Consider the following 15,387-nt stretch of genomic DNA (forward strand, 5'->3'; position numbering starts at 1 on the left):
AGTTGCACTAGTTTTGTACCATGTTCAGATGGTGATGGCATTGGTTTTTTGAGACTCTCTCACGCATGGGACATTTGTATGTATGTTCAAGACATAATACAAGATGTCTCAGGCACATTTTGAATGTCCACTACAGTTTATCCGATCAACTTCAGCTCAACTCAAAATATTAGTCTCCAGATATTCTGTGTATCAGGCGTTTAGGAAACATGGATAAATTATAGCATCTACCGAAAGCCTGCGTGTGAGGTGTTTAGGGAACATTGGTAAATTGTAGTGTCTACCAGTAGCCTGCATCTCAGGCGGTTAGGGAGCATTGGTAAATTGTAGCGTCTACCGATAGTCCGTGTAAGAGGCATTTAGGGGACGGGCACTGTTCTCTCTAGGTATTGAGAAATTGGTCCGTTTCGATCAGGCACGACCCAGGGTTGTGTGCTCAGCCTCCTCCTGTTCACTCTGTACACCCATGACTGTAACATGGAAAGAACTCCGTTGTGAAGTTTGCGGACGACACCACCATCATTGGCCAGATTTCAAACAACGATGAGAGTGAGGAAATCAACAATCTTGCAGAATAGTGCACAGAGAACAACCTACTGCTCAGTGTCAACAAAACCATGCAACTGATTGTTGATTTTAGAAAAAAGGAGGCAAAGACACACATCTCTGTCTACATCAGCAAAGCTGAATTGGAAATGTTATACTGTATGGAATGGAGACAAAGTAAACAAACTACTGTAGCTACATGTGCATGCAATGCAGGAAAAGGTGTGTGTTCATGTCTCTAAGGCTACTTTCACATTACTTGCTGAAGTGGCCCAAATCTAATTTTTTTTTTTTTTTTTTTTTTTTGCCTCCAAGTGACTTGATTTTTGTGTGAACAAACCAAATCAGATTTTTCATATCAGATCTGGGCCACTTGCATATGTGGTCCTAGATATGATTCATATCTGATCTCTGGCTATGTGACTGATGCCACAAGGGACATGGAATTCATGTCTTTTTTTTAACATCATAATTGCCTGTTGTCATCATTCGGTGTTGGCACTTCACAGCCTAGTAAAAATAAACAGGTTGCCTTCTCGATCATATTCTCATCCTCATCATCTGTATTGTCTGCCAACCTCCACAACAAATAATTCTGGACATGTCCTACCACAGCCATGTCATCCATGTTTATGATTTGACTGTCACACAAAGACATTATTGTTGTTATTCTAATATGCGCATTAATGACATTTAAGTTTAATCTGTATATGTATGGCAGTTTAGGACCTCAGGGGTGTTCACCCCAGAGCCAGATACCCTTATAAACATGAATATGAACCATCAAAACAAAAAGATCACATCTGATCTAAAAAAATCTGAACTGAGCATTAAGTCATGTAATGTGAACAGAGCTTATGTTACACTACTGTTCAAAAGTTTTAGAATACCTCTTTTTTTTCCTGTTTTTATTGAAATTAAAGCAGTTTAAGTCCAGTGAATAACATGAAGTGGTATATAAGTAAGTAAGTAAATTGCCAGAGGTAAAAACTTAAGGCCAGCAAAAACTGAAAAATAATAATAATTCAATAATTTAAAATTTCAAAGGTTCAGGGATCAAGTAAGGGGCTAACAACTTACAGATTTTCTGCAGCATTGAAAGTAAAGGAAGCCTTGAAAGTTGATGCAAACAGTTCCTAAAGATGTCCCAGCTATTTAATATGTTAGATGAATTTCTTTTATTTTGTTCAATTAAAGTGAGTTACACATTTACATCATTAAAAATGCACAGTAGATGAACAAATATATGATTAATCTCGTGGCACCCCTGTTCCATCCTCACAGCACTCCAGAGTGCCGTGGTACCCACTTTGGAAACCACTTCTCTAGAGCCATACCCTCTGGTATCTGGTCAGGGGCTCATCCTACAGCAAGACAGAAGGTTTCAAATCATGGAACCAGCACAGTCATCAAGCTGGTTTGGAAGAACTGGACTGTCTGCAACAGTGTTGGGAAGAACTTTCCAAACAATATTTGATTTCCATTGTAGAAAGAATGTGTGTTTGGCTGTTGTATCTGAAAAAGGTGGCTGCATTGAGACATTAGACACTAAACAAAAACTGGAAAAATGGAAGTGCTCTAAAACTTTTGATCAGGAGTGCAGATAAGGAGACTTTAGCAGGAAAGCTAATGTGGGTTGTTGTTTATAGTCTGTGGCTCTTTTGTTGCATAGCAGGATGCTATCAGGCTCAGTGACTGTCTGCTTTGCCTATGATAGAACACAAAGTTATCACTTTATTTACAAGATTTTACTGGCTGTCTTGAAATAGAGTCCAGCTTACGGAAGCAGATGATGGAATGGTATTTGATCAAATAGTGCATAACTAGGGGGCACCATCTTGAAATCAAGGAATTTAAGATATAAATTTCTCCCCATGGTTTCTGTTTTTTTCTCAAAGGAGAACAAAGGACAAGTGATTCACAGAGTAGTTATATTGCTGTAGAAGACAAAAAGACAATTTGATTTCAGTTGGACTTTAAATGGCTCTAACTTAGGAAAGGTCTTTCAACATCTTAGGGTGCAATGAGAAAAGATAAACCTCTTAGAGGAACTGGTTTGTGATGGGTTTTTTTTCTCTCTGTCTCTAGTCTCTGTGTTGTGCCAGTTACTCTGACTCTGTCCAACTGCTCCTTGGCTCAAGTTGATGTCATCATTGACCTGCGACACAAAAGCACCAGGTAAGTTTCTTTCTAACACTATTCCAATTTAAAAAATGGGGGATTAAATCCACAGTCCTGGTTCAGTCTAAAAATGCTTAAGTTCAGCTGAAGCTAATATGAGATGTGAAATCTGAGACAGGCAAATCAAGGAAAGCATCTGTTCGCAACCAGTATGGAGAGGGAATTCTTACAGCCACCAATAACTCTTCAATGTACATATGGGCTTGTGAGTGTTGTGTTAAGACAGATTTGGAAAAAAGAGGCTAACAGTGATTTTGTTTATGCTGCCATCAAGTGAGAGGACTTACCAGAAACATATAGGGGAAAAAAAGACATTGTGACTTATAGTCCCTAGTATGGGTCAAACTCACATAATGCATATCACATAATGCGACACAATAGCATCTTCATTAAACCCTCCTTGTCTTGTGTCTAAGCACAAGCTAAGGAAACCTGGATCACAGTGACCTTTTTTGTCATTCTTTAACATTCCTATAACATTCCATTAAGGAAGTCATATTTCATAGACTTGTGTATCTAATAAACAGTACACAATGAAGGCATATTACTATAGCAGTCTGCCAGTGGAAAGATGTTGTATTTGATGGCCAAATATAACTTAAATTTTCAATAGTCTTGGAAAACATTTCTGATTAAAAATCCGATAGATTACTTTAATGCTTTGACACAATATAGAAACCATCAAAGTTACTAATGTCTAACATGTTTTCTCTCCATCAATCCATGCCTTTTTCAGTCCTGAGTCCCTGGAGGTCCACAGCTCGTTCACTTGGGTGGGTCAGACTCAGTACAAGCTGCAGCTGAAGCCTCAGGAAGTGCTGTGCCTGACTCTGCGAGCCTGTTTCCTCCAAGCAGGAGTCTACAACCTTAACACACCGCGAGTCTTCGCCAAGCCGACTGAGCAGGATGCCATGTGTGAGACGAGTCAGCAGACTGCTAGTCCTGCTCTCATCATCATCAACAATGCCTGAACAGAGCATCCCAGCCTGCTGACAGTAGGACCTGTATTCTGAGGACACTGAAACCACTGAGAGAGCCCACCAGCTGCTCGTCTACACACATGACCAAACTTGTTCTTCTTGATTAATACTGGACAGAAACACAGATGTTTTGTACCAATTAGTAAATAAAACAAACAGCTACAGTTTATAGAGATTGAACCAATGTTACAGATGAAGTGGTTAGACAGTTTATAACCCTCAGAACTATTTTGTTTCATCTGTCAATCATAATAGAGTTTCACTTCTCTAATCAACATGCAGGTTGAGTTTCATACCATCCAGCCCTCCACACCTCTGTCCCCACCCACCCAGTTACACCCACCTGTCACCTGCATCTCAAGCACCCATGTGTTTGGAACCTGACAAAAGCCAGGTCATCTGAGAGACATGTGCTGGTGTTAGACCAGAATGTTGACTCTGATCTAAACTTGGTACAGTACCTGGATTCTGTGGCAAAAACCTTAAAGGAAAGTCAAAGACAAACTGCTGCACTTGTTTTGAACAGGGTGTGTTTCAACGTTGAGCGACACCATAAGAGTGATCACATCACTGGGGTTTCGTTCTCTGTACGTTTCTGCTCTGGTCTTTAGTTCCAGACTGTGTAACATTGTGGACTGATGCTGTCCGTCTGTTTTAATGACTCAAATCTGAAAATATACTGAACTCTTGAAGATTCAGATGTGTTAAATTCCTGAATGGACTGAGCAGTAGTTTTGAAATATCAGTTACTGTGACACTGTAACAAGAGCTGTTTATATCCTTAATATTGTACACCTTACCACGCAGTTGTCTTTGCATTGACTTATTGAGTTTACAGCTCTGGAGCCTCCAGCATCTCCTTTAAGTGCTCGACAAGATGGAGGCCAAAGACTGAACCCTGACTGTCTTACTGCCCATCCTCTGTGTGATTTTCACTCAGTACAACAGACTACCATGTCCTCATGTGCATGCAGTTGATTTTCTAGACTCCAGCCAATCCAATCAGCGTCTAACCTGTGTGTTTGACCTCACCATATTGTGATCAAGCTCTTATATGCTTTGACTTGACAGCTTTTCTGAAAATTATGTATTATATTTATATAACAAATTTGATGTAAATAGAAAATAAAAACGTAACTAATGATACTGTATGTAGTGTGAGAAACTGTCTGATGTATGGGCAGGGAAAATTTTACATTTATAGATGTTTTAGTGCTGTGACAGTTCCAGGTCTTATAAAGTATATAGAAATAAAAAACATACTGCTGTGGAAAATTTAAGAGATACTGTTAAAAGAATCACTCTTAGCGCTGTAACAAATGTGTGTTGGAATTATTGTCCTAGACAAAAAAGAGTTCGCTACATTACAGGTGTTGATACTACAGAGTGCTAAAGTTGAATTAAACACACAGACAATTCACAACTAAGGCCATTGTCCCACTAAGGTCATATCCCTTGTATTGTTTCTGTGAATTTGGGGGTTTTAGCAACCTACATTATAGAATTAAATAATTACACATACTGGCAAATTGAAATATTTTTAGAGTTAGCAGCGTTTAAATGTACTGTAAATATTTTAGGCCAAAAACAAATAAATGAAAGATACAGTATTACCAAGCAGAATTTGTTACAGGCTGTATGGAGAGGAATTTGAAACAGAAACATGAAACAGACTTTCATGGTGGGAAATAAGATTTATAGAAAATATAATTTTGTCATATGACAGTTAAAGATAAAATTAAGGTGGAGAAAATATGAACAAAATTAACAATTAATGAAAATGTAAGTAATAAAAATGAGAGAACTTCTCAGTGTCTAGTGCAAATTTTCTGAGGTGGTGTTGTGTTTGGGACTTAAATATTCCAAAACCTGGGGCGGCTGTGGCTCAGGAGGTAGAGGGGTCATCCACTAATCGGAAGATGGGCGGTCCGATTCCCGGCTCCTCCAGTCCACATGCCGATGTGTCCTTGGGCAAGATACTTAACCCCAAATTGCTCCTGATGGCTGTGCCATCAGTGTATGAATGTGTGTGAATGGTAAGATTCCTCTGATGGGTAGGTTGGGACCTTGCATGGTAGCCCCTGCACCCATTCAGAATATGAATGTGGGTGAATGTGATTTGTAGTGTAAAAGCGCTTTGAGTGGTCGGAAGACTAGAAAGGCACTATACAAGTACAGTCCATTTACCATAATAATACCTGCACTGAGAAGTGCAAGGAACCTATTGTTTTTGAAGAGATCATTATTAATATTATTAGGGCCCAAGCACTGAACAATGCAAAGGCCTTCTGGTAATTAGGGCCCGAGAACCTAGTGGTGCAAAGGCCATATTATTATCTGAAGGAATTATTTTTAGTGCCTGAATTATTATTTAGATATTTAGATAATAATTCAGGAACTAATAATGATTATAATAATAATAGTGCTTGAAAAGTCATGAAACTTTGCACATGTGTCAGAAGCAGTGGAAAAATGTAATATTTTATGGGGCATGGGCATGGCAAAATGGCTCGAGGGCGCCCCCTACAAAATTTCTAATCAAAAGTACCCATCCTTAAAGTTGACGAAGATGAATGAAATTTGGTAGGCACATGTATCATGTCCACACAAAAAAGCCTCTTAGAGTGATGCCCCAAGTCCAACAGGAAGTCGGCCATTTTGAATTTACTATGCAATTTTGGTGCAGTTTTTGCCATTTCCAGACGTATTTTAACAAACTCCTCGTAGAGCTTTAACCCAGCCGACTTCAGTTTTGTTCAGTGTCATCTAAATACCTTTGTGATGTAAAGTTATCAATATCTTGAGTTTCGCTGATTGCCCTTGCCGTGGTGACGCAGCAAACTTTGATGTTTTGCCATGAAACAAGAAGTTGTTATAACTGTGATGTACATCGCTCAATCTGCCCCAAATTTCTCATGCTTGATAAGGGTCTGGCCCTGAATGCATCCATGTGTCAACACTGACTCGTTGTCGTAGCGCCACCTACTGGCAACAGGAAGTTACAGGTGCTATACCTTTATGACCTGAGCCTAGCAGGTTGAGATCCACTTCAAATTTGGTCAGAAAAGCTTTAAGACCTTGCTGATGCTATATTTTGAATAGCCATGGCGACACATCAAATTTCGATGTTTCACCATTGCAAAGCAAACTGTTGTAATTCAAGTTTCCTTAATTTCACATGACTGGAATGAGTCCCGATAAGGAGTTAAATACCACTTCCTGTGTCCACTATGTGATGTTAGAGAGCACCCACTAATTATATATCAATTTTGCCATATATCGTGTGTAGACCACACCATGTAAATTCCATGTAAATCAGATGATGTTTGTCACATAAGGCTGACTTCCTGCTTTCTGTAGGTGGTGCTATGACTATGACTCAATATTGACATGTAGATCTTAGACTCCAATTTGTGGAATTGGGGCAGAATGGAGAAAGTCCACCGGAGTTACAACAACGTCCTGTTTCATTGCAAAACATACAAATTTACTGTCACACCACGTCACAGGCGTTCTGTGAAAAGTCAAGATTTTGATAAGTTTTCATCGTACGTTTTAAGATAACACCGACCAAATAAGAAATTGGTCGGGTCAAATCTCTAGGAGGAGTTCCTTAAAATACAATGCCTGCAAAAGGCAAAAGTTGCAAATTTAATTCAAAGTGGCTGACGTCCTGTTCGACTTAGGGTATTGCTCCAACAGGTTTTTTTGTGCATCTGGACATGATACATGTGCCTACCCGATTTTGTTAAACTACATCAAATTTAAAGGTGGTGGCCTTGATTTTAAAATATTGTAGGGGCCACTATCGAGCCATGTTACCATGTATCAGCCCAAGACCCATATCATTTGTCAAGTGATGCCAGTTCTGATGGATGTGCAAAGTTTTTTGAGTTTCGAGCACCCCAGCACCTCAAAAATGCTAAAAGTAATTAGGGGGCCCTATAGGGCCAACATGTCACACCCAAGCCTATTTGTGATATCAAATCAAAATATGCACTAGTACAAACATACTAGCAAATTTTCATGAATTTTTGCACATCCCAAAGGCCTCAAACATCTGTTCATAATATGAAAATTTACACACGAAATCCAAAATGGCTGACTTTTTTTTTTTTTAATTCCCAAAAGAAATTATTTCTGGGTAGAATGATGAGAGAAATAATCCCACAGAATTTCTTGAAAATCAAAGCAACTTTGTTCCAAAATGGCTGCCGACTTCCTGTTGACAGTTTGTGTTCAGGCCTGGACTTTTATCAAAGATATGACATTTGGGCCAAATTGGACAAAGTCTAGTGGAGGTACAACAACTTCCTGTTTCATGGCGAGACATGCAAATTGACCAGCACGCCACATCAAGAAGTTCCACAAAGACTTATGATTTTGATAACTTTTTATCGTAAAGCTCTTAAGATGTGAAGTGAAGTCATCGGATCAAATCTCTAGGAGGAGTTTGTTAAAATACAATGTCTGCAAATGGCAAAAACAAAGCAAAACTGCAAAGTTAATTCAAAATGGCTGACTTCCTCTTGGATTTAGGGTATGGCTTCAAGAGGCTTTTTTGTTCATTTGGACATGATACATGTGCCTGCCAAATTTCATTCACCTATGTCAAAAATTAAAGGTGGGGGCTTTGACTTTGAAATTTTCTAGGGGGCTCCCTCAAGGCCATTTTGCCACAGCCAAGCCCACGACCCATATCAGATATCATGTTTTGCTACTTCTGACGTGTGTGCCAAGTTTTGTGAGTTTTCAAGCATCTCTAACCCCTCAAAAACAGCCTCCTGATTTCATGGATTCTGGATTCCGGAGGAGTGGCTGCACTGGGAGTGAGCTCCTGATCACATTTCAAACTTGGACCCAAAAAAGTGGAACATTTTGCAAAATAACCCTCAATAATCTTCAGAAAGGACTCTATAGAAGAAGTAATAGCATTGATCAAAAAGAACAGAAGAGAAAACATCATCTTTGGATATATTTTTCAAATCAAAACAACTAGCTAGCTGTCAACTGCTGTTAGATACAGCACTGAAGAAGCTAACAGAAGAGTTATTTTTTGAAAATAAGAAGGAAACTTAAAGTATCCTTGCTGGTAATGTATTCCATGCATGCTGGAGCTTCTCTATGCACCCTGGACTCAAGAAGTGATGGCATATGACTGGGGGTCACTCATTGGGATGGCGAGATGGTAAACTCACCCCCCTGCCAACTCTGCTACCAGGCCGTTCCAGGTTTTCAAATGTAAATATCAGATTAAGTCAAGCAAGACCATCTGTACATCCATCTCAACATCAAAGGAAATGGTCCTGGCCACATGGATCTTCTGGGGTTCCTAACTGCCCGGATGGCGGCCTTTTCTCCCTGCTGAGGCCGAGAGGAGGTTTCGGGTTTACCGGGCTGGTGCTGAGGGGTTTAAGAGGAGCTTCTGCCCTCGGGCCACTGGGATCTTGGATGTGATTGCTACAAAGGACTGTCCTCTTAGGCCATTTATCATACCACAGAGCATGCCTGTCAAAAACTACATCAAGTTCAATGCAGTGTTTCATCAGCAAAAAGACCTGGGCTGTGTTTCATGGAATGCTTTTTGGACTACTGTTGGTACTCACTGCTGTATTGCCTGTACGTGTCTGTCTGGCCAGAGCAATCAACGTTGATGGAAAACAGCTGGGACACAGAGTGATTGAGCTTGGGACAAACGCTGGCTCATGTCCAGTTGATGCTCCAACAGTGAGTTTTTATCATAACTTACTGGGATATTTTGCAATCTCTTCCTCTGTCCTGTGGCATGGACGAGCCCAGGTACTAGAGCAATCACCGATCCAGTAAACCAGTCATCTGCCACCCCGTTTTGGAGAATAGCAGGTCTCCTCTTCATGGTGCTCCTGCTCTCCAGAGATGTTCAGTTAAATCCTGGACCAGTGACCCCTGGAGCGCTACAGAACTTCAATGCTGATTTGTGACCGAGTGTGTCTGGGACTCCTCTGGTGCCAGTGATGAGCCGGGCTTCTTCCTTAACAGACTAAACTTTGTTAACACCAAGTATAATGTCTCAATGAATAATGTTTCACTTCTGGACTGTGGAGAACTTGATAAGGTCCAGTGTTTCTCTCACAAAATGTGCCACTGACACCACTGTGTGTCGAAACCCTGCAGTGAGGAGGCAGAGGTTATTCAAAACCTTCCAAACTGTCAATCATGCAAAAGTCTTATGGGACCCAAACCTGAAACCGAGGGGGCTATTTGGTGGACATTTTAACATCAGAAGCATTACTACAAAGAGCAATCAGCTAATTCATCTTGTTTCTGACTCAAAACTGGTCTTTCTCTGTCTGACTGAAATATGGTTGAAACAAACAACTCCTGTGAGTGTGTTCATTGTGCTTGGATACCAATGTTTCAGAAAAGAAGGGGAAGAGGGCTAATGGAAGAGGGGTGCTTTTTATGTGAGACAACATCAAATGTGAACGTGTGGTTTACAATGTGGGTAACACGTTACAATATGTTGGGATAAAAATAATGCTATCCCAACAAATGTCTTTTAACATCATAGGTGTCTATAGGCCCCCTTCTGCAGATGACACTTTCTATGATACACTCACAGAAGTCTTGAAAGGGTGCAATCTCAACAAAGAATTATTACTTATGGGTGATTTTAATGTGAACTGGGAGGATAAATCTAAGAGGAAAAAATTAAAAGTGATCACAGTGAAATTCCAACTAGAACAACTAGTAAAAGGCCCAACTAGGATTGCAGAATGCTCCAGTACACCAACTGATCTGATATTTACTAACAAACCAGAAAGAATAACTGAAAGTTATGATTTAATCGCAGGCTTATCAGATCATAACCTAACCCCATGTGTGAGAAAACTGACTAAAAATAGATTTAGGACGGCAACTAAGACAATGATCCTTCAATGCATACCCAGAGCTAAGCGAGAAGAATTTATCAATCAAATTAACAGCTTGAACTGGGATGATGTACTGTCCTCTGATGATCTGGACTGTAGCTGTGATACTTTTCCTCACAGATTCAACTCTGTGAGGGAAAGATTTAATGTGAGGATACAGATAAAAATCTAAAAATAAAAACAATTTACCGTGGTTTAATGGAAAAATTGTGGAAACTAATGAAATCTAGAGATGCTGCACTAAGGAAGACAATTAAAATTAGAAGAAACACTGACATGCTGATTTATGGTTTAAGGAACAACGTTATCCAGGAGCTAAATCTAAGGTAAATCTCGTGTTAAAGTATGTTAAAGTTTGTGACGCACTGTCCAGGACCATGAAGTGCACAATGGGTGTTCCACAAGGGTCAGTGTTAGGTCCCTTATTATTTAGCCTACAGTGCTGCTTGAAAGTTTGTGAACCCTTTAGAATTTGCTCTATTTCTGCATTAATATGACCTAAAACGTGATCAGAATTCCATTCAAGTCCTAAAACTAGATAAAGAGACATCAGTTAAACAAGTGAGACAAAAATCTTACACTTGTTTATTTATTTATTGAGGAAAATGATCCAATGTTACATATTTGTGTGTGGCAAAAGTATGTGAACTCCTAGGATTATCAATTCATTTGAAGGGGAAATTTCAAGTGTTTCAATCAATGGGATGACAATCAAGTGTGAGTCTGGGAGGCCCTGCTTTATTTAAAGAAGAGAAATCTGGACCTTCACTGTCAAACTCTGAGCCTCACAACACAGGTTTGTGGAAGTGTGTCATGGCTCAAACAAAGGATATTTCTGAGGATCCTAGAAGAAGAGTTGTTGATACTCACCAAGCTGGAAAGGGTTACAAAACCATTTCTAAAGAGTTTGGACTCCACCAGTCAACTGTCAGGCAGATCATGTACAAATTGAAGACATCCGACACCATTATTACCCTCCCCAGGAGTGATCAAACAACAAAAATCACACCAAGAGCAAGCATTTAATAGTCCAGGAGGCCACAACGGACCCCAGGGTAACGTCTAGAAAACTAAAGGTCTCTCTTGCAGTGGCTACAGTCGATATTAATGAGTCCACCATCAGGAGAACATTGAACATCAATGGTGTGCATGGCAGAGTTGCAAGGAAAACCACAGTCGCTCAAGACCAAGTGGATAAGCCAGAAGGTGATTGGAACAATGTTCTGTGAATGGATGAGACCGAAATTGAATGTTTTGCCTTGAATGAGAAGCGTTATGTTTGACGATGAGCAAAACACTGCATTCCAGCATAAGAACCTTATCCCATCTGTGAAACATGGTGGTGGTAGTATCATGGTTTCGGCTGCTTGCAATCATTGATGGAGCTAGGAGTTCTGAATTGTGCCAGCCAATTCTAAGGGAAAATGTCAAGGTATCTGTCTGTCATGCAGTAAGACAACGACACTAAACGCACAAGTCGTTCTACCAAAGAATGGTTAAAGCAGAAGAAAGATAATCTTTTGGAGTGGCCGAGGCAAAGTCCTGACCTTAATCCTATGCTATGGAAGGACATGAAGCAGGCAGTTCATGTGAAGAAGCCCACCAACATCCCTGACTTGAGACTGTTCTGTAAGGAGGAATGGGCTAAAATTCCTCCAAGCCGATGTCAAAAGGGGGTCACACCAGTAACTGAAAGCAAGGGTTCACATACTTTTGCCTCCCACAAATATGTAAGATTGGATCATTTTCCTCAATAAATAAATGAAAAAGGTGAAAAAAAAAATATTTGTCTCATTTGTTTAATTGGGTTCACTTTATCTAGTTTTAGGACTTGTGTAAATATCTGATCATGTTTTACGTCATACATAATACAGAAAATTCTACTTTCAAGCAGCACTGTATATATTAATGATCTCCCCCAACAGTGTCATGATGTAGAACTACAAATGTATGCAGATGACACTGTTGTGTACACACATGCAAAAACAGCTGAGTTAGCTGCTGCTAAGCTAACAATTGCATTGGAAAGGATCACACATTGGCTTGATCATGTCTGAGTCTAAATGTAAACAAGACAAAGGGTATGTTTTTCTCTAAAACCATGGTACAACCTCCTAATGCTGATATTCTCATCAAAGATTGACATAGTTACTGATTTTAAATATCTTGATGTGATATTGGATCCAAATTTGAACTTTAAGAAACATGTTAAAAACAGTTAAAACCATAAAGTACAACTTAGCAAATGTTAGACATATTAGAAACTGTCTCTCTTTGGATGCAGCCAAGATATTTATGCATGCTATGATTCTTTCCCATATGTCTTATTGCGTCACATGTTGGGGGCAGGCTGGAGAAACAGCCATAAAACCTCTTGAGTCCTTATACTAACAAACTCTATTGTGCTGTTATATGTTTTAATTGTAAGGGACTGTGGATGAAAATTAGCTTGAAGCTAAATCTGGTGCAGTGGGGGAGACTGGGGATGGTTGTAACATTTTTGACATTTCTGTCCGTAGCATGGAGCTCTTTTAAACCACTGCATTCTAAATGTGATTCAAACTAGTGACATGTGTCTGCTATTAAATGGTGTAGCTTTTATCTCTGCAACACAAACAGACAATGCATGGTTAAGTCTCAAACACAAGGAGTGAAATGTTACAACTGACCCCATAGTCTAGGTTAGTTGTAACATACCCTGGGGTGAAATGCAACATTATGAATTAAGAATTAGGACAAAAACTTAAGATATTGAAAACTTTTTATTCAACACTTGAATGACTTTTTAACATAATTGGGATGTGTTTGCATGTGTGTGTCACACTAACATTTGAACATAATAATAAAACTGAAAACAAATGTGCAAATGTGCACCAGCTTCATCAATTGAACATTAGTGTGTCTGTGTGTGTCAAGTATGTTAGTCAAACCCAATCTTAGCTTTTCCCAGCTCTTTTACATCATTTGATGCTCTCTTCTAAATGTTGAGAGGCACCCCCTTGTCAGTCTTTCTCTTTCAGGACCAAGACAATTCAAGGTAAACATATAAATATAATGAAATGTTTTGCTTGGAGTAGGTTGCAACATTTTTTCACATGTTGTTACAACTAACCCTGACTCTTGTAGCCATGAACTAGCTTACCTTACAGCTAACAACTAAAACATTAGCACTAGCAACTTGCATGAAAGATATCTACACAGACACATAATCAACATGCTTTAAGTTTGATGTGTTTATCTACAAAGCAGGCAATGCTATCACAAAAATAACTGAAGTAAAAAAAAAATTACTTTCTTACCTCAAAATTAGTTTTTTCTTTCTAAAATGGGCTGTGTCTGCCACAGGGTGCAACTTCCTCACATTTGGAACAAGTACTAAATTGAGCATGTGCAGAGTGACTCAGGTGATTTGTAATTTGTTCCCGATTGGAGAAATTGGAGTGTTACAACTAACCCATGTTAGGTGGATCTGGTTAAACTGATTGGAGTAGTTAGTAAAAGAATGGGGCTTGTAACTTCCTGTTGCCAGGAGGTGGTGCTGTGACCATGAGGGACAGCAACCTTCAGAGAGAAAAGATGGGAGCATACTGACCGATTTGCAGAGTTTGCACTACTGAAGGCTGCAAATCAATCAGTTTTTTCCAGTCTTTTCTCGTGGACTGCACTGGTCCACGCAGTCACAACTCTTTGTTCCTGTAGATGGCAATCTACTGTGCATGTGAGGAATGCGTCCTCCAAGCGGACCCCAGAAGGTAGTAGAAACAGAACAACTTCCTGTCTGTGGTGTTTGCAGCTGTCCGTGTACGCGTCCGCTCAGGAGTATAAATGAAGCTTAAGTGCACAAATGTCATTCAGGTAGTGGCCACCAGCAGTGCTGATGGTGCAGAGAGAGATGAAGAATTCACTGACATTTACATGTGTGGAATCATGGCTTTTTGAGTATGTTTAAGAAGTGTTTAAGAGGTGATTATTTACAGACTGATTATTTACAGTATTTAAGAAGTGATTATTTACAGACCATGTAAGTGAGTTAAAGAGCTTGTCAGTAGTTAAATTGGAGTATAGCATGATCATTAATAGACACTAAAAGTCTTTTGTTGCATAGAAGACAAATCCAACAGAGGAGCTGATTGGTTGAACCACTCAACCAAGCCATTTCATCAAAAAAATTAAACAAAGAATGAAATGCCTAGTATAACTTTACTGATAACAACTTGTTCAGGATTTCATTAAACCTTCAGATTAGGAAAAGTATCCCCAGAGAAACACATTAACAGTCAGTAGTAGCAGAGCATTAACATTGCAGACTATTCCCCAAAGTGGCTCCTCCTGCAGGGAGTTCAGTTTGCTGTTTTCAGTCACTGGAGATGCAGGACCAGAGCTGGGACCAGTCAGACCACAGAGCCACAGAGCAGCTCTCCGCCACCAGGAATCTGGCAAGCGGTCGGAGTCACAGCTAGTGTCAAGGTTCACTGGGTCAGAGGTCATCCAGGGACTCGTGAGGTCGACCCGCGGCTCCTGGCTATATCTGGACCACCAGGTCAGCCTGTACAGCTGGACAGGAGAGGAGGAGAAAAACAAAATAAATATGTCAATCTTTACACTCTCCTAGCTTTAAAGCAGAAATTAAGCAATGTCTGCAAGCCAGTTCAGGCAGCAAAACACGACTTGCCCCTTAACTTGCATGGCATACACCTCTCTCTGCACCACATAGCCAACTTTTTAATCATGGTGGTCTACTTAAGCCGTCCGTAATCTGCTAGACCTTT

At 39.9% G+C, this 15,387-nt stretch overlaps 2 protein-coding genes across 5 annotated transcripts in view; one reads left to right on the forward strand and one right to left on the reverse strand.

Annotated features, from left to right (window-relative positions):
* trappc8 (trafficking protein particle complex subunit 8) overlaps positions 1–5,525 on the forward strand; it is an 84,725-nt gene extending 79,200 nt beyond the window's left edge. For both annotated transcript variants that reach the window (XM_067598073.1, XM_067598074.1), the window contains 2 exons: positions 2,635–2,724; positions 3,464–5,525. In XM_067598073.1, coding sequence (XP_067454174.1) covers positions 2,635–2,724; positions 3,464–3,698 — 325 coding nt within the window. In that variant the 3' untranslated portion in view covers positions 3,699–5,525. The remainder of the gene's footprint in view (positions 1–2,634; positions 2,725–3,463) is intronic.
* Positions 5,526–13,361: 7,836 nt separating this feature from the next.
* The window catches only part of slc5a9 (solute carrier family 5 member 9), a 65,733-nt gene continuing 63,707 nt past the window's right edge, over positions 13,362–15,387 (reverse strand). For all 3 annotated transcript variants that reach the window (XM_067598076.1, XM_067598077.1, XM_067598078.1), the window contains one exon: positions 13,362–15,172. In XM_067598076.1, coding sequence (XP_067454177.1) covers positions 14,861–15,172 — 312 coding nt within the window. In that variant the 3' untranslated portion in view covers positions 13,362–14,860. The remainder of the gene's footprint in view (positions 15,173–15,387) is intronic.

Source organism: Thunnus thynnus, chromosome 8 (genome assembly GCF_963924715.1).
Source record: "Thunnus thynnus chromosome 8, fThuThy2.1, whole genome shotgun sequence".
Lineage (NCBI taxonomy): Eukaryota > Metazoa > Chordata > Actinopteri > Scombriformes > Scombridae > Thunnus > Thunnus thynnus.